This window comes from Pyrus communis, chromosome 3 (assembly GCF_963583255.1).
Source record: "Pyrus communis chromosome 3, drPyrComm1.1, whole genome shotgun sequence".
In the NCBI taxonomy this organism is placed as follows: Eukaryota; Viridiplantae; Streptophyta; class Magnoliopsida; order Rosales; family Rosaceae; genus Pyrus; species Pyrus communis.
The window spans coordinates 23,848,288-23,865,848 of NC_084805.1; the positions used below are offsets into that span (position 1 = coordinate 23,848,288).

The 17,561-nt window shown below is 38.1% G+C and overlaps 3 protein-coding genes across 3 annotated transcripts; 2 read left to right on the top strand and 1 right to left on the bottom strand.

The window, feature by feature from the left end:
• Positions 1-136: 136 nt before the first annotated feature.
• LOC137727793 (proteasome subunit alpha type-2-B) lies at positions 137-5,114 on the bottom strand. Its single transcript, XM_068466614.1, has 11 exons — positions 4,968-5,114; positions 4,811-4,887; positions 4,413-4,477; positions 3,913-3,959; positions 3,107-3,182; positions 2,882-2,949; positions 2,168-2,237; positions 1,591-1,676; positions 1,389-1,451; positions 1,177-1,242; positions 137-484 (listed from the first exon to the last, which is right to left on the bottom strand). Exons 1-11 carry the CDS (start codon positions 5,006-5,008, stop codon positions 436-438), a joined length of 708 nt encoding a protein of 235 aa, XP_068322715.1. The 5' UTR covers positions 5,009-5,114; the 3' UTR covers positions 137-435.
• A 141-nt stretch (positions 5,115-5,255) lies between these two features.
• LOC137727794 (proteasome subunit alpha type-5) lies at positions 5,256-8,412 on the top strand. The gene is made up of 10 exons (XM_068466615.1): positions 5,256-5,374; positions 5,666-5,708; positions 5,841-5,922; positions 6,036-6,116; positions 6,661-6,774; positions 6,848-6,949; positions 7,353-7,411; positions 7,595-7,697; positions 7,920-7,985; positions 8,093-8,412. Exons 2-10 carry the CDS (start codon positions 5,695-5,697, stop codon positions 8,183-8,185), a joined length of 714 nt encoding a protein of 237 aa, XP_068322716.1. The 5' UTR covers positions 5,256-5,374; positions 5,666-5,694; the 3' UTR covers positions 8,186-8,412.
• A 3,936-nt stretch (positions 8,413-12,348) lies between these two features.
• Positions 12,349-17,410, top strand: LOC137730071 (probable GPI-anchored adhesin-like protein PGA55). Its single transcript, XM_068469138.1, has 2 exons — positions 12,349-12,513; positions 12,597-17,410. Exons 1-2 carry the CDS (start codon positions 12,364-12,366, stop codon positions 16,593-16,595), a joined length of 4,149 nt encoding a protein of 1,382 aa, XP_068325239.1. The 5' UTR covers positions 12,349-12,363; the 3' UTR covers positions 16,596-17,410.
• The last annotated feature ends 151 nt before the right edge of the window (positions 17,411-17,561 follow it).

The window sequence follows — 17,561 nt, forward strand, 5'->3', positions numbered from 1 at the left end:
CTAATTCTTAGTCTAGTAATACTTCTCGCCAAGTGAAAGAGATGTCAAGTTCGAATATCAAAGAATGACGATTTTATGTTGAGTATTCGGGAAAGTATGCGGGCGTGAAGTCCCGTAGACTGGCAACGAACAGATGGAAGTTCCATTTTCAATTCATACATGCAGAGTTCATAAAAAGAGTGCACATTTTGGGGCCAAAAAGTTCAAAGCTGTTCGCAACGAGTATAGGATTTGTCAGGCTTAAGGCTCTACAAATGGTGGCAATGTAATGCCTGCTTGAGCTCGATAAGTTTGTGATCCGGTTCCTGAAGATTCACCCGCCCGCATGAAATCGTGTACCAAATCATTTTTGCTAAAATATGTAACCATCTTGCAACATAAATTGGGAATTTTTAAAAGTAATGTTTTTGAACTTTCTGCAGTAACAGGCACACACTACTCCACCTCAGCCAAATAATCTTCAATCTCTGCTGGGGTTAGCACTCTGCAACAAGGTAAGCACAATCAATTAGAGATACACTACAATGAGCAATGAGCAATCGTTTATAATTAAAAACCATGTTTTGAAGGGCAGTAGCAACTCAAATTAGCTACAATGAAAAAGAATTTGCTGCCATCCTGGATGGCTCAAGGACTCTGGCGCGGCGTCACAAGCGCATGCCTATCTGTTCATCTCTTCGGTGTCTATACCAAGTACATTAAAAACAAAGGAGTTTTAACGGAACACTCCCGGTACTGTTCACTTTTAACGAAAAACCACATTTTTACCTTTTCCTGGTACCATCCACTACACCTTTATTTGTCAATTTTCATTAAAACTAAAGTTCTGTTGGACTTTTCGTTAGTTTTCCTTAGGTTTGGGGTCCAAAAACACAGTCCAGATTTAGTTACGCCTTCTTTAAAGAGGCGGAAAATACTTTCAATTTTGAGAAATCAAAGCTAATCCTTTAGCACTTAGCTAAGAGTTGAGTAAGTTGGCTCCTTGGACCTAAATAAGAGTAGGGGGTGAAGGATTCCCCTTCCTAACACGTTGGCATAATACCATATTTTTTCATCGGATTTTGCATGTCACATTGCATGTTTACATGATAAAGTACTTCATGCAATGAAAAATATCTTTCAGTGAAAGGAATTAAGAGAAACGATGCCTTAGCAGGAAGTAATGACGGAGCTCACCTGAACTTTTTGTCTGTGCCAATTATCCCAATCTCAATGTTTTTTCCTGAGATTTGTCCTTCAAATCTGCATCAAATATAAAGCAACTACTTATACCGCCAACAGATAACAAAGTTTCTTCCTCTTTCTGTGGCTCCTAAGCATTATGTATTCATAAAAGAATGAATAAATAAATAAATAAGTTCACGAAGTTAACAGTTCTGTATATATACCCCTCCTTCAAAGTCAAAATAGCCGTGTGCACAGCATCATCAAGCTCCATATCTTCAGTATACCTATTACAAAAAACATAATAATGAGACGCACTTCACCTTTGAGGACTAAAAAAAAATTGAGACTGAAATTTTAGTTAAAGTATCCAGCATAAACCATGTCCAAGTGTTCGACCGAAAACAAAAATACATGTCTGAGTACCTCTTCTCAAGAAAAGTTTTTGCATTTGAGACATTCTTCCCCATTGCAGATGCTTTCCACGAGAAATATGAACCCGAAGGATCAACCTACAGGGAAATATAGATTAGAAATAACAATAGTTGCAGAATTAGCTATCATATTACTGTCAACATAGGAACACAAATTTCTTAAGACTACTATTCCTGACAGCAGTTTCTCATTTTCGACCATCCAAAATAGAATTATGATCCAAGAAAACTAAAAGCAAACAGAAGTACAACCTATTGCTTGAAGAGGTTGAAATGATTAATTCAGCTCAAGCAAGATTACTAATGGTCAACTTAACAACCCAATTTTTTTTGGAAGTAACATATTCCACATATTAGATATTTCTACAACGGAAAAAAACAATTGTTTAACTAAACAAAACTAAATATTGAGCAGTGACCCAACTAAATATGCTACAAAAATTTGTTCCAAACTCTGTTAAATTTAAATTGAAATGTTCTTTCCTTAGATGGCATCATAATTTGCAACCAGAAACAACAAATAGGGAAAAAGTTTACAAGAAAATAACACATCGGAAAATGAAAAATACCTGGTATAGTTGGGGACCGCTGTCATCAAACCCAGCCACCAGAAGAGATACTCCGAATGGCCTTACACCACTACAAAAGAAGGAAAGAAAACTATTTCAGTAAATTTTAACATGAATATCCTTCAGTTACTCATCTTCAAGTTCAACTACCCAAACTCAGCTGCAATTGCCTTAAAATAATAAATATCACAAGCAGAAACCTTTACTATGAATCTTCATAAGTTATACTTCTCAATTCTCATAATTTATCACCTTTTATATTCTCTCCTCTCACTCTTTCACACACACGAGCTATATCTTGTTCTGCTGCCTAAGACTTGCAATATTGTAGTGACCGATTGCAAGTGTTTTAGTTTATAAGTCCAAAAGCTAAAGATTTTGGAAAAGGATCCAATAAATAAATATCTTCATACAAGAAATATTCACTAAGGTACTTGGTACTCAATGCTTGAAAAAGGTTATTTGAGCAACCACAAAGTTATTGTCGGTCCAAATGTTTGAGAAAAAGCCACCCGTGCAAAGAGCACCTTACACCTGTAAAACTTGACTACAAAGTGTTTACCATGGATGCAACAATCATTAAAAAGCTAACATCATCTAGAGACAATTGGTTTCATATATGGGCAAAAAATTTCTCAATGTGAGAAAAAATGGGCATAGGCCTTGTGTATAATGAACCACAGTTTATACAGATACAGAAAGTGTGTTAATTACCCAGATTGAGTGAACTCCTGCATAACAGCTGCAGTTTCCCTCACAAGTTGAGTAACAGGGATAGGTTCCTAGAAACATGATTGCTTTACACAAGTTATAACCTTCTCAAAAGACAAGAACATCTTATTCTTATAGTTCGGAAGAAATTGATAAGGGAATGATGAACATTTGTCACATCACCTTAAAAAAAAAAGGATCAAATAGAAGAGAAGAAAAAATCAGTACCTTATATAATCTGTGATACTGTTCTGCCTGCTTCCTGCTTTTTCGAACCAAGACTCGAAAATCAGGACCCATGCCACTGCAGGAGAGTAAGTAAGGGTAAGAATAACTACATACTGAATGACGACAAATAAAAGATTCAACAAAGCCACAAAATATTAGGATGCTGAAACTGCTGTCAAAATACAATAGTCAGGTCTCATGTCGATCCAAATGTGATCATTCAGGAGCCAGAATTGTGGTCTCCAAAATTCCAAATGCAAGTTCATGCATGCAGTGTTTTCTATTTTTCTTCATTTAGAATCTACTTATCACACAGTATTGCATAATCAACACATGTTCCATACTCACATCAATAATATGATCCTTTAGAGTCTATATTTCACAGTAGAAAGCTCATCAAGTTTCTCTAAATTCAATAGTGTCTGAATTCATCAGTAGAGTAAATACTTAAGCAAAATAGAGGGGGGGGGGGTGTGGAAATTCCTCACAAGTAACACTAAGCAAAGAAAACTAGTGTTTCTCTTGAAATTGTAGGTAACTCGATATACCAGTCCTCTAGGTTGAGCTTTCTAATGCTAGCTTTATGGTATTATACCCAAGTCTCTAATACACATGACCTTGTAAACCATGTTACAGGGTCAAAGGTGAAAGAACTTTACAAGAAGAGTAAGGACTAATGACTGGAAAGTCCACAAAACGAAGCATCATTTAATCATCCTTACACTAACTACTAGATGCAACATCGTCTTTATGAAGTAACTCAGTAAAAAAGGAGCCTCATCACAGGAATTGGCCAGAAAGCAAACCTGTAAACAAGTCCAATATTTGGCGTCAAACTCTGTATTTTTTGAACCTGGCCAAAGAAAGTAAATATCATCAGAAATGAACATGTTAGGAGAGAAAACCTGGGTGACTCTGAAACCAAGAAAGTGGAACAATTTACAATTCATCACAGTAATTATAGTTTATTGTAAAACGAAGCTCTACAGAAAACAAAAAAAGACACTGTTAGAACAGGAGAGGGGAAATTTAACTATGCAGATCAGACCATAAACAAGAGAAACAACCCTATGAAAACAAAAATGTTGTTCGGGCACATCTATTATATGAAGCATGCTTGGGGGACCTTAAGTTGGCAATGCTAAAAGTGATACAAACTTGTAATCATCATATGACTCATCACAAACCCTAAGCTATATCACTAGCACATAGCCTCGATTTAACATAAACAAATATTAATATAAGATGGTTTCATAAAATTGAAACTTATAATAGAAACCATCCTGAGAGACCACGAGTGACTTACGGATGCTTCATCAACCAAGATTGAAGGTAGCTTCTTCTCGGTCGCAATAACAACCCCATTAGCAGCTGCAGTAACCAGATAATCACAATTAAACAACCCAACTTTTAAATGTGCCTTTCACATCATTACTAAATTTTCCAATCGCATCTAAATATCAAATAAAACATTTGAGCCATCAAAAAAATTGTACACAAATTATTTTCTCTTAAAACTTTCAGCTCAATTCAGTTCGGAGGTGAAATAAAAAATCGAGCTTTTCATCCAGATTTTACTAATATTTCAATAATCTAATTACTGATTCAGCAAACCGATTCGATAGTAAGGATCCCACATCACAAAGAAGAGCAAAAGGACTAATCTTTCAAAGGGTGCAGACTAAACGCTGAGTGCATTGTTACCTTTGATCCCCAGAGAGGTTTGGCCAGACCCGACTGCCGTCAAAGCATGCTCGATCTGCACTAGCTTCCCTGAAGGACTGCTCACCATACACAGCAAACAAATCAGAAAACACAAAAACCAAGCTAAATTTCTAGAGAGAGAGAGAGAGAGAGTTACCTGAAAGTGGTGAGAGAAAACGAGTATTGGCTGTCTCCCATTGTTTTCTAGAGAGAGAAAGACTGAAGCTTTTTATTTTCTTCTGAGAATCGAAGACAGAGAGAGAAAGAGAGAAATTTGAGGGTGGTTTTGGCAGAAAGAACAGAAAGGGGGTCTAAAGACTGGAGCTTTACTTGTTGGAGAAGAAGGTTTTGAGTGGGCTTTTCATCGATTCCGTACGGGTTGGACCAAATAATATAACCCGACCCGAGCCTGTTTACATTTTTTGTTTTAAATTTTTTTTAAGAACACGAAGAAAGAGGAAAAACCCTTCTTCTCCAATACGAAAGCACATCATAAATCTCTCTCTCTCTCTCTCTGTGCAGAAGCAGCACTCTTCGCATTGAAGCAAATCGCGTACTAAATCGGTAACTCTCTCTCTCTCTCTCTATACACGCACTCATGCTGGTGTGGATATCTGTGACTACTGAATCACGAGTAAGAGTCGATACAGAACTGAGCTCTTTTCTCGCGATTTCTCACTGTTTTCTGTTTGGGTTCCGAGAAATTTCAATTCTTTACCATTGTATTTAATTTCGCCCTATCATATTTAGTATAGAATGTAGTTGGGTGAAACCCCTATTGCTGGTTTACGAGCTAGAGATCGATCTGTCTGTATTCTCTGATAGAAATTTCGTTTTTTATTGTTGCTGATTCAGATCAATCTCAAAGTTCCAATCCGAGCAAAATGTTTCTCACAAGGTGAATTGCATTTTTTGAGGATTTTTTGAAGTGAATTAATCGTCTCAAATGTATATACACATATAAATATATATTTATATTTATACTTATTTTCTTCTTGATTTGATTATGGGGATTGTGGGTGTTGTGAAGGACTGAGTATGACAGAGGAGTAAACACTTTCTCCCCCGAAGGCAGGTTGTTTCAGGTTGAGTATGCCATTGAGGCCATCAAGGTACTTAACCTTATTAGTCCTCGCTTTTGCTCAAATTCAAAAATCTTAATGATTTTTGGCTGTATTTTTAATGAAATGTAGGATTTTGAGTAGTTGGTTTTGATGTATTACAGCTGGGTTCGACTGCAATTGGCCTGAAGATGAAAGAAGGTGTTGTGCTTGCTGTGGAGAAGCGTATTACTTCGCCTTTGCTGGTCTGCAAACTATCTCTTTATATGACTTCGTTGTACTTACCCATTACCTTTTTATTATTAAAAGTTTTTATGGCTATAAGTTTAAAGTTCAAACCAAAGCTGCTAGATCACCTCTCTTCTGAAGGAAAATTACATTCCTATGAGGTTGTTTCAAATGTATATAATAGCATCTCTTACTTTTTGGAAGTTGAATTGTTAGAGACCCTTTGTCCTTCAACACTTGGTACTTTTTATGTCCGGCGTTTGCAAGCTGTCAGTATCATGTTGTTAAGAATCATGCTTATATTAGGAGCAATAAGGCCTCTGAAAGGTTTATATTAATATCTCATCTTAAAATTGTATTGGGTGGATCAACTTTTGTCTTCCAAAATGTTTCCTTTTTCCTCTCTCTCTCTCTCTCTCTCTCTCTCTCTCTCTCTCTCTCTCTCTCTCTCTCTCCCTCCTCCGCCTCCTCCTCGTTTTTCATGGATATAGTTGTTCATTTTCCATATCTGGAGATTTGCAGTTTCATTGATGAATGCTATTCTATACTTTTTGCTTTCAGGAACCCAGCAGTGTTGAGAAAATTATGGAAATTGATGACCATATAGGATGTGCCATGAGTGGACTCATTGCTGATGCTCGTACACTTGTTGAACATGCACGAGTTGAAACTCAAGTAAGTTTCGTGGTGGTTTTTCCCTTTGATCTCCTAACCTTTTTACTTCTTTTCTAACTTCCAGTTTTTGCAGAATCATAGGTTCTCCTATGGTGAGCCAATGACTGTGGAGTCTACAACACAAGCTCTCTGTGATCTTGCCCTAAGATTTGGTGAAGGTGATGAAGAGTCCATGGTAATAACCGTTTCTTTTGTTAGTTCTATGAAAATTCCTGTTTTTAATCTTTAGTCAAATGATTAAATTTGCTTACTCTGGTAGGAGTTTTTTTTAATGTCAGTTTTTATTAGGATTAGCATAATTTTGGGAAATGCTAATATAATATAATACTCGTCTTCATTTAACTGGTTATTATATAGCAACTTATGATCAAGCATTTTAGGATGATATTCCAGAGTTTTTAAAGATACCTGTTTATCTTTGAGAAAGAGATGAACCATGATATACTTGGCTTTATTTTTTATACTGGTGAAGTAGCTTTTGGCATCTATTTAACATCCCGTTTGTATTGTTCCTGTATTCTTACTGATAAGTAATACACCATTGCTATACGCTTGGCTCTTTATACTCCTTTTCGCAGTCTCGACCATTTGGGGTATCTCTCCTAATTGCTGGTCATGATGAGCACGGGCCCAGCTTGTAAGTGATACTTTGTCTACTTTGTCTTGCAGTATTCGACATGTATAAACATTGATAGGTTATAAGATGCTTTATAAAAACTGAAAACTGAAAAACTCCCTAATCGTTGCTTCTATTTCGTATGTCCTCTTCTCGTTTACATACTCATGTTTCTCTGAATTAAATCTGTTTCCTGTACTGCAGGTACTACACTGATCCATCTGGCACATTTTGGCAATGCAATGCAAAAGCTATTGGTTCAGGTTCAGAAGGTGCAGACAGCTCTCTTCAAGAGCAATACAACAAGGTATCTTTGCTTGTTTTAAGTTTAACTGTGTATTCTTATTTCTATAAACATATCTTATCGGGTCATCAGAGTTGTCAACCTTCCAAATAAGGAGCATGAAATTTTTCCACACATGATTGACCTTCTAGGGCAAAGCCATTTTGTTTTTTCGACTATTTTATGGTGGAAACAAGATATGGAGGAAATTCCTTCTTCATTTATTCACTTATCGATCGTTTGCAGGACCTGACTCTTCAAGAAGCTGAGACAATTGCTCTGTCTATCCTTAAGCAAGTTATGGAAGAAAAGGTGAAGCTTTATATTTGATATAGATTTTGTATGCATACTATTCTTTCTTGGGCGGTGTTCAAATTTGCATACGATTTACACTGGTTGACCTGTGGTACTGTTTTCAGGTGACACCCAACAATGTCGATATCGCAAAGGTTTCTCCAACGTATCATCTGTATACCCCTGCTGAGGTGGAGGCCGTCATTGCTCGCCTATAAGTTCCCATGTTTCTCTGATCAAATCTGTTTCCTGTGACTGCTGTATGTGTTAAGTTTACAGAAAAGGATTTTCGGATTTGTTTCTGGTTTGGTGTTCCTAACCAGTGAAATCATGCGGCAGTGCAGTACAATGCTAAACATATTCCATGGATATTATCATCAAACTTCGATGAGCAGATGCCATCCTGTGCGCCTCTAATGAAAGATTTCATGTGAACTCGAGAAAATTTTGTTGTCATTTTGTTTTGTGCTCAAGTTTGCGGTCGATGCTTGGTAGCACTGCAAATTTGATGCCTTTTATGACATCTGTTTCTGTTCATGTTTCAACTGCATGCATGCAACAGTACATTTTATCTTACACATTGACATATGATATTATTGAAACCAGCCAATTAGTTCATAAGGGTGTTTGATTGCAGGACGGTAATTAAATTCGGAGCTATGAAGGCTGTTTCTTTTACAGAACAACACTGCTCAAAAACTTCATAGTTTCGGGTATTAATCTGCATCCCTTGAAGGCCAGTTTATCAAACTAAGAGATGAGAGCTCAGAAGTTGAACTCGCTCATCCGGGCGTTTAAGAATATCTACATTTTCGGATATTCCATGGTGCGTGTCACAAACATAGATCTCTTTGGTAAAGATCATCAGAAGCAGCGTCAGCTTCGCGACATAAAAGCGAAAGCGATCGGAAACAAGAACCGTGTAATTCAAATTCAGAATCAAATATAACTACATATGAAATTAGAACAAATCAAAATATACAATCAACTACAACAATAATAACAAAGCCTTATCCACTAAGTGGAGTCGGCTGTATCTCAACAAAGCCCTAAGTACAGAAAGTCATATCTTGCTTTACCTGAAGAACATTAGGTCATTAAGTTCAGTCATAACTCATGCCAGGGTTGCCCTCTTGCCTTTTGCATCTCCCGACTGCAAAACCGTTAGTCTTACAGCAAATTCTTTCTTTAAATAATGGAAGCATGAGCATTGCAACAATAAAAGGAGCTTAGAGAGGGATGGGGAGAAAGACCTGTGTAGCAACACATCTCTTTGAATCCAAGAACTGGTTGTATATGCCATACAACTGAATCATTACATGCCCTTTAACAACTGCATCGGAAATCAACAGCCGAACAATTGCTTCACGGTTGTCCTTTCTGATATTTCCACCGTTAGATTCCTTTGGAGTTGACCTGCTTCTTGTTTGCAACCCATCGTTTTCAGAATTTTTCATGCTCTCTTTTGGTGATAACCTTGGCACAACAACTACGAACTGAAGAGATTGTAAAGAGAACATTTTGTTTCTGTTTCAGGGTGAATCATAGGAAATTAACAAAGTATGAATAATGAAATAATATTGAACAGAAATATAGAAGATCGAGGCTTGCGTACCACAATGTCCTTGAAACAGAAATTTCGTCTCTACTCAGTGTTTGTAGTTCTACGGACGTCTGCTTCACCAGGATTCAACGACCAAGTCAGAATTTCAGCACCGGAAAAATTGACTTCTGGCGAATTTCTATATGGTTCTCTCAGTAAGGATGTTTTGGATTATAGAAGAAGAATTGTTTTTTCTGTATTCTAAATGTCATGTAGATGGATGTATATATAATATGATTATGCCTGTTCGCAACATATATGAGGAAGGGATGCATCTGTCAGGAGACATCTTCTCAGAGGGGTGTCTGTTGGTAAAAAATAATTAATTAATTAAATTGGAAATTAATTAAAAATAATTATTTAAATCCGAACAGATTAGTACATCCCAAAGTCCAACCTTAAGGGTGAACCCAATTTTAGTCTCCAAAGTCTATCACTCTCACTCCAATCATTTTTTATAAGGGACAAAGCCTTATAAAGTGAGGAAACCTTTTGGGAATGACCAGTGTGAGACAATGAAATTTCTGCTCAAAATTTCCAACAGGAACAACACCAAGCTCAATGCCTTTGAAATAAGTTTTGTGAACTAGTCTCCCGTCTGAATCTTGAACGCGCAGTAGTGCCCTTGTAATATGATTCTTTCCATCAGAAGAGAGTATGGAGGATCACCATGCCGGTTCACGTATGGAGGATCACCATGCCGGTTCACAGTCTTCTTTTTGGAGCAACTGCAACTTCAGTCCCTCTCACCAGTTGCACTGGCAATATCCCACAAGTAGACCAAGATATCAGAATACAAGCGTTAAGTTGCGCCTCATGGATTGCAAATGCTCAGAATTCATTGAATAGTTGAATTACAACAAAGCATACAGCATCTTACCCACGGCTTTCTTCGGGAAGGTTGAAGCAACTTGGAATGTAATGGTAGTGCGGCCGTTCAACCACAAAAGGAAACCTCATTTCTTCATGGAGAATCCTCACCTGCATTTACCAAAGATGCAACAAACTGATGTAAACACACAAATGTATTGCTTACAAGCAACCGAAAAGTACCTGATTTAAAATTGCAGCCTCTGCAAAACTCAGCATTAAGCTCCAAAACTCCCAATCATCCTCCGTAGAAGGCTCAATTCAACTGTGACCAGAGTAGCCTTCGGCACGTTCAAAAGAGCTCGAACTTGAACCCTGGAGCTATCCGGTAACGAAATGATAAATAATGTATGAAATGGAAATGTTTTATAAATGCTGTATGAAATTGTAATAGCATCCAAATTTGAGGGGGTAAAATTTAATTTATCTAAAAAGTTAATAACTTAAAAAATAAAATTTTTCACCATTTATATAAAAACACATAATGTATTCTCCGTTCTCCAATCATAATAAAAAATTTCTCGTCCCCACTAGAGCTTTCTCGAGTTGATTAAAATTACTTCATCTTCCTTCCCTACAAAAAAAGAAAAAAAAAAAAACCAAAAAAGAAAATATGAAGATACAAAAAATGGAAATGACACCACTCCAATACCAGACGACACCGTATGGGATCCCGTGTAAGTAAGGAAAAACCGTCAGAGGGTCCCACTCAGGCACGACGTGGTATGATATATTATCGCAGCTCCACCACCAAACTTAGAGCCGAAGTTCTGATCGCTCACACCACGCTTGAGAAGCCACACCACCACACGACGTCGACGTCCTTCCTTCTCTCTCCCTCCTCCTCCTCTTCTCTCTTTCTTCTGGTAATGTCCTTTCATGTCCTCCTGCTCTCCCCCGCTCTCTCTCTTCTCTCTCGGTCTCTCTCTGTAAATGCTTGGATTGCGTCCACATGTATTCTTCTATTTTCTCACTATTTTTTCTCTGAGGTTTTTTATTTAATTTTTTAGTCTGTTCGTTATTGCTCTCTGTCTAATCTGGTCTAGGGTTTCAGTAAAAGTTTCTCGAGAATTTTATTGTAATTGTTTGTTTTTCGCGCTAATCTTTGCACATTTAATCGTGAAAGTACTTTTCTGTAAGAATAAATGCCGTTTTAGTGATTAGGAAGAGTTACATGATATTAATTACATTTTAGTGATTCGTGTTTTCGGCATTCGGGGTATGTAGTTTGAGAAAATTTTGTATTTGCTAGACTAGGGTTTAGTGAGAGAGGTGGAGAAAGAGAGGAATCTGTGTATGGTATGAACTTTTTGATGGAATCGGAGTGGTGTATAAACTGCATTACCAATTTAGGATACATTTTTTGGGAATATGTTCGTAGTTGTACCTTCGTTGCTGTAATAAATTGTGTTTAATTATGGTGAAAATTTGAACTAGACATGCGTCACTGCAAGGAATTATATATCGCTCAAAGTACTTTGTTTTGGTTGCTATGATTACCTGAGAAAGGGATAGTTATGGTTGCTATGAATAGTGAATTTGGTAGCCTTTTGCCAAGAACACCAATGGAGTCAGACAAGGGGCAGGATTCTTTTCGCGGGGTATATCCTGAATACGGTGCAATTTTCATGTCGAGCGGTGCAATGAAAGATGAATGTTTTAAACGGGGACTGTTTGGCCTTCCATCTTCACAAGGCCAATTTGTAAAGCAGGTTAAAACTGGAATGATACTGTTTCTGTTTGAATATGAGAGGAGAGAACTTCATGGTGTTTTTCAAGCATGCTCTGATGGTGAAATGAATATTTCGCCTTCTGCATACACTTTATCAGGAAAGCAGTTTCCTGCTCAGGTACGAATAATGTCTAGTTTCAGTTCAACAATCCACTATTTTCATTTATGCTTTGATTTATTTCAAATTTCCAATGGGATCTATTCTTGTTATATTCTTTATGCAGGTAAAAGTCAAGCCAATTTGGCGTTGTCATCCGCTGGCAGAACCTGAATTCAGTGGCGCGATCAAAGATAACTATTTTTCAAATTGGAAGTTCCATTTCGGTCTCTCCAAGGCTCAGGTTTTCTCCTTTCCTATTAACTCAGACCTTGATGGGATTTAGAATTGCCTTCTTTAACAGTATTGTTTCATGTATATGTGTAGGTCCGAAGGCTTTTAATGTTGTTCAGTTCACGAAAGTTAGTATATCAGCCGTGGCAGAGAGAATTAGCCAGTAAAAGAGAACCGATATCAGTAGACACTGCTTGTAGAGTCAAGGAAGTCGATGATGGCAGGTCTGTATTGAGTGATAGCGTAAACAACAAGCTTGATGCTGACAATCATAATGGGTCAGCAATGACTCAGTCACCGGGGAATGTCTATGAGAATAATGGAAAAGAAGATGGTGGCATGTTGGCAAGTGATAAAGTGGGTGATCTTCATAAAGTAGACAAGAAGGTTGGGGAGATCATGCAGAGTGAGTATCTTGGGCCCATTCCAGGTGAAGTTGGGAAATTGCATGCTGCTTTTGCAATGTCTGAGAGGGCAGGGAATAAATTTAATGTGGATGTTGAATCCGTGTCATCTGAGCATCCTATGTTGGGTCAATCTGGAAGAGGTGACAACAACCTGGTAATTCATGACGATTCCAGCCGTTTAATGGGCAATCAATTACAAATTGGCAGTAGTGAAGGTAATGTTTTTGGGCCAGTTGGACCAACTGAGAACCCTGCTTTCTTTCAGTCTAGTCTTGATAGACCTGTCTGTCGTGGCATGCCTGTTGAAGAAACAGGTTCTTTGATTCAAGATCAAACTAAATCAACTTCGACTGTTGGCCTGCAAATCACTAGCCATTCTTGTTCAGCATCTCCATCTTATAGAGATGCAATTGTCCCCGCCACTCTTCCCTACGATCCTGATGCTCTTAGTCTGAACAATTCACTCTCACCATCAATTGGGGTCAATAAGCGTTCAAATTCCGTTCAAGATTGTTATAAACAACATGGCATTCCTTCCATTACAAATCAATCATATACAGGGTCAACAGGAATCAGTCAAAGCCTAGAATCCACTTCAAAGTTTGATGTTCATGTTCCAATCGCATCCCCTGACCATTATGAGCACTCATGTCTGGGGAACATCATGCATTTTCCAGAGGTGGCATATTCTGAAGAAATGGCTGTAGATTCTTCTGGAAAACAGTGTTCCCGGGAGCCAGTTTTGAAGAATTCTTTATCAACTGAAAGTTTATCCCAAATTGGAAGTAGTGCGAGGGAAACCAAGAGCCCTTCATCTTATTCTCTCAGTCCTAGTAACTGTCTGTCCTTTGTGATTGATCGTGCTCATCATGTAGCATTACAAGAAAAACTTGAGCAAGAAATGGCACAGAAATTGAATGATGAACCATGTACTGCTTATGTAACTTCATCAGATGAGCTTCAGTGCCAGTTGCAATGTAGTGTTCATCCTGATGATCATAGCAGCGTGGACCACCGTGATCAGAAATCTTTTGATCATGATCTCAAGTCTTATGCATGTTCTGAAGGAATGTGTTCTGATCTGAAGAATCAAAGAAGTGTATTTTCTTGCTTGACTTCAGATACGCCTGGAAAAGAGAATAGTACGCATGCTGACTACGAGGAAACTGATAATGATGCATCAGTGGATGAAGTCATGGCAATGTTGAGTGCGAGTAACTACAGCTGGGTGAAGTCAAAAAAATCTAAACGACCTACTAGATTGCACGATGACGAGAAGTTTAGGAGTAATAAAAAGACCAAAGTGGACTCTGAGTTGGATAGTAATGACTTGGAGTCAAACATGGCTTCTGCTACACGCGTTGAAGATAAAGTTGATCAAAGGCGTGAAGAGATACCATTTGTGGATTTCAAGAGGCGGAGTGAACTGTGGAAACGTAATGGTGATACCAATGCTAGAGCGAAGGATGAAATTGCAGGAAAATATAGACTGTTGGGTGGGCAATGCAAGAGAAGGAAGTTGATCAGGCCGAAGTTCAATGACAATGAGCAACGCGATGAAAAAAGCATAAATGGAAACATATCTCTGAATTTACAAGCATCATCACAAGAATCTTCTGTTAGTGAAGATGTTAATGGAAAGAGAAGGAAGCTGGTGAGACCAAAGTTCAGGGTGAATGAGCCATGTGATGACAAAAGCATGAATGGAAACACTTCTAAGATTTTACAAGTGTCATCTCAAATATGTTCAACTAGTGAAGAAAGTGGAAGTTGCGAGGCTTCTATTGGAAGCCAAGGTATGTTGTTACCGCAAGGTACCGATTTGTCGCTTGTGGTGTGTCAGAGCAGTCATGAGAATGCGAATAATCAAACTGGAAGATCTTCAAAATATGAAAGAGAAATTGAAGTTGACAGCTCTGCGGCATCAGTCAACTTTGGAGATGAAGGTCGAAAAGAGCCTCTTTGTGATGTTGGCAGCCAAATTGCTGACCTTGCAATCCCTAAGTTGTTACTGCAATGTACAGAATCATCTCAAGTGGTTCATGAAGACCTAAAAGAGCTTCTTCTTGACGTTGGTAGCCAAATTGTTAACCTTGCAATTCCTAAGTTGTTACCGCAATGTAAAGAATCGCCTCAAGTGGTTCATCGAACCAGTCGTGACAATGAGAATATTGAAATGGAAAGATTTCCAGAATACGAGCAGGATATTAAAACTGAAATTTCCGGGCCATCTCTCAAAGTTGGAGATGAAGGTGGAATGGAGCCTCTTCATGATCTTGACGGCCTTGCAATCCCATATGGAGACAAAAAATCTAATGTTCAGAAAGACTCAGATTATAAGGTTCCTATTGTGAACAAATCATCTCCAGATTGTAATGATAACAGGCACATCACTGTTCAGAAGTCTGCCCTGCGATTACCTGAAGCAAATTCTGGAACAGAAAATGCATTTTATGCAATGGAATGTGCAAAAGGCAATGAACTGGAGTTGCTTCCAATAGTAGAACTTTGTGCGGAAAGTGGTGATCTTAGTATCAGTAATGTAATAGGCAGCTCAAGGAATCTAAACTCTGAGTTGCAAAGAGGAGCCAAAGAAGTTGCTATTTGTGTAGATGCTGGTGTTGGTGATAACCACTTTGAATCCAGTAATAAACAGTCTGAGGCATCTCTTGACACCATGGGTTGCTTGGACAAGCAAGAACCATCTCAAGAGCACAGATCCGGGAAATTGTCTGAGGCATCTTTTGGCACTGTTGGTTGCTTCACAAAGCCAGAATCTTCTCTAGAATTTCGGGACCTGAATATGGGATTTGGAGAGCGACTTTTTATACTTAGTAATAGTTTCAAAAGCTCTGATGTTAATGCTTCCAAGCATGTGGGTGAAAGGAGAGATGCTCTTCAAATCAGCGGTAGTAGTGTTTGCAACAGTTCTGACATTCGTACTTGTGAGAATGTAGAAGATACAATTAGCAAGGATCTTGTTCCAAGCAGAAAATGTGAGCTCAAGGCAGCCAACAACCACTCTGATATTAATAGTTCTAAGCATGTGGGCGATGCTCAGGATTCTTTTCCAGTCAGCGGTAGTAATGTTTGGAAAAGCATTGGCACCTCTGGCAATGTGGAAGAGAGAAAGGATGTTCTTGCAAGCAGCGGTGGAATTAGAAAACGTGTCCTCAAGAGAGCAATCAACCGCTCTAAATTTGATACTTCTAAGCATGTGGAAGATGTGAAGGATGTTCATCCACTCAGCGACAGTAATGTTGACAAAAGCTTAAGTACTTCTGAGAATATGGAAGAGAGGAAGGTTGTTTTTCCAAGCAGGGTTATAATTAGAAAACGTGTACTCAAGATAGCCGACAGCGGCTCTAAATTTGATACTTCCAAGCATGTGGACAATGCAAAGGATTTTCTCCCAATCAGCGGCAGTAATTCCTGCAAAAGCTCAGACAGTGCGACCTCTGAGAGTGTGGAAGAAAAGAAGGATGTTCTTAAAAGCAACGTTGAAATCAGAAAAGATGAACTCAAGAAAGCCTGCAACAAAGATAGTTTAGCTCATGATTTTGAGTTTGGCGATGATAGTGAAACTGATGATAGTAAAAGAGAAAACAAGAGTCTGTGGAGTATTCTAACGGCCAAGTTGAAGCAGTTGAAGGCGGCTCAACAAACAACAGTGACAAGGTTCTAGCTTTCGGTCGATGCTCATGCTCCTCAGCATCTACTCTAGGAAAGAGAGTCATTGCAGTTGACAGATAGTTTTTCAAGTTTTCGTTTAGTTGAAGTTAAGGATCAACCCGCATTCCTGTAAAAGCCAAGTACTACGGCTTTTCAGCTTGTCGTGGTGTTACTAACCGAAGAGCTGGAAATACACGCATGAAAGCTGCCGCGTTCTTGAATTTCTTCCGTTAGCTGTTTTCGAGTTGCTTGGAGTGGAGTGGAAGAATGCAACGTTTATGCATGCAAAGTGATCATTTTTTTTGTTAAGCTCTGATTTTGGTTAAAGATTGCAGTTTTTTTTTATAAATATGTTCCCAGGATTTGTGAATCTTTTGAATCAGGAAGAATGAAATTATAATTTTGCTTTTTGTACTGCAGTTGTTTGTGAGGGTGATGCCTTTACATTGCACGTTGAAAATGTGAAAAGGTGATGACATCCAAATCAATGATCAAATTCAGGTTTAATTTATGATGTAATTGACCATTTGCTCAATCCCCATATTTCATTTGTACAGGGCTAGTGGCACAAGTGATTAAAAATGTTCATTTTTGCACGTCTTGTTTTCGAATTCCTCCTCTATAATATTACTTTATAAGGTTTCGTATTCTGGTTGTGAGGTCTTATGTTTAACTCCTTTTTATGAGGTTTTTTGTTCAACTCTCATTTCTAAGGTCTTATGTTCCAGCCTTTTCTTTTTTGAAAGGTCAGGTGTTCGAATTTCCTCTAATATTGCTTTATGTGGTTTTGTATTCAAATATACTCATCTTGTTAATAAAAAACAAACACTTGGGGCATTCGGCCACAAATTAGGTTAGGATCTTTACTGAGAATTTCTTTAATATGTCGAAAACATGGTACGTTAAATTTAGTGTACTGTATTAAGTCCACCATTAGACTTCGATTGAGTTCTTTGAAAATCGTCAATTCCGCTACTAA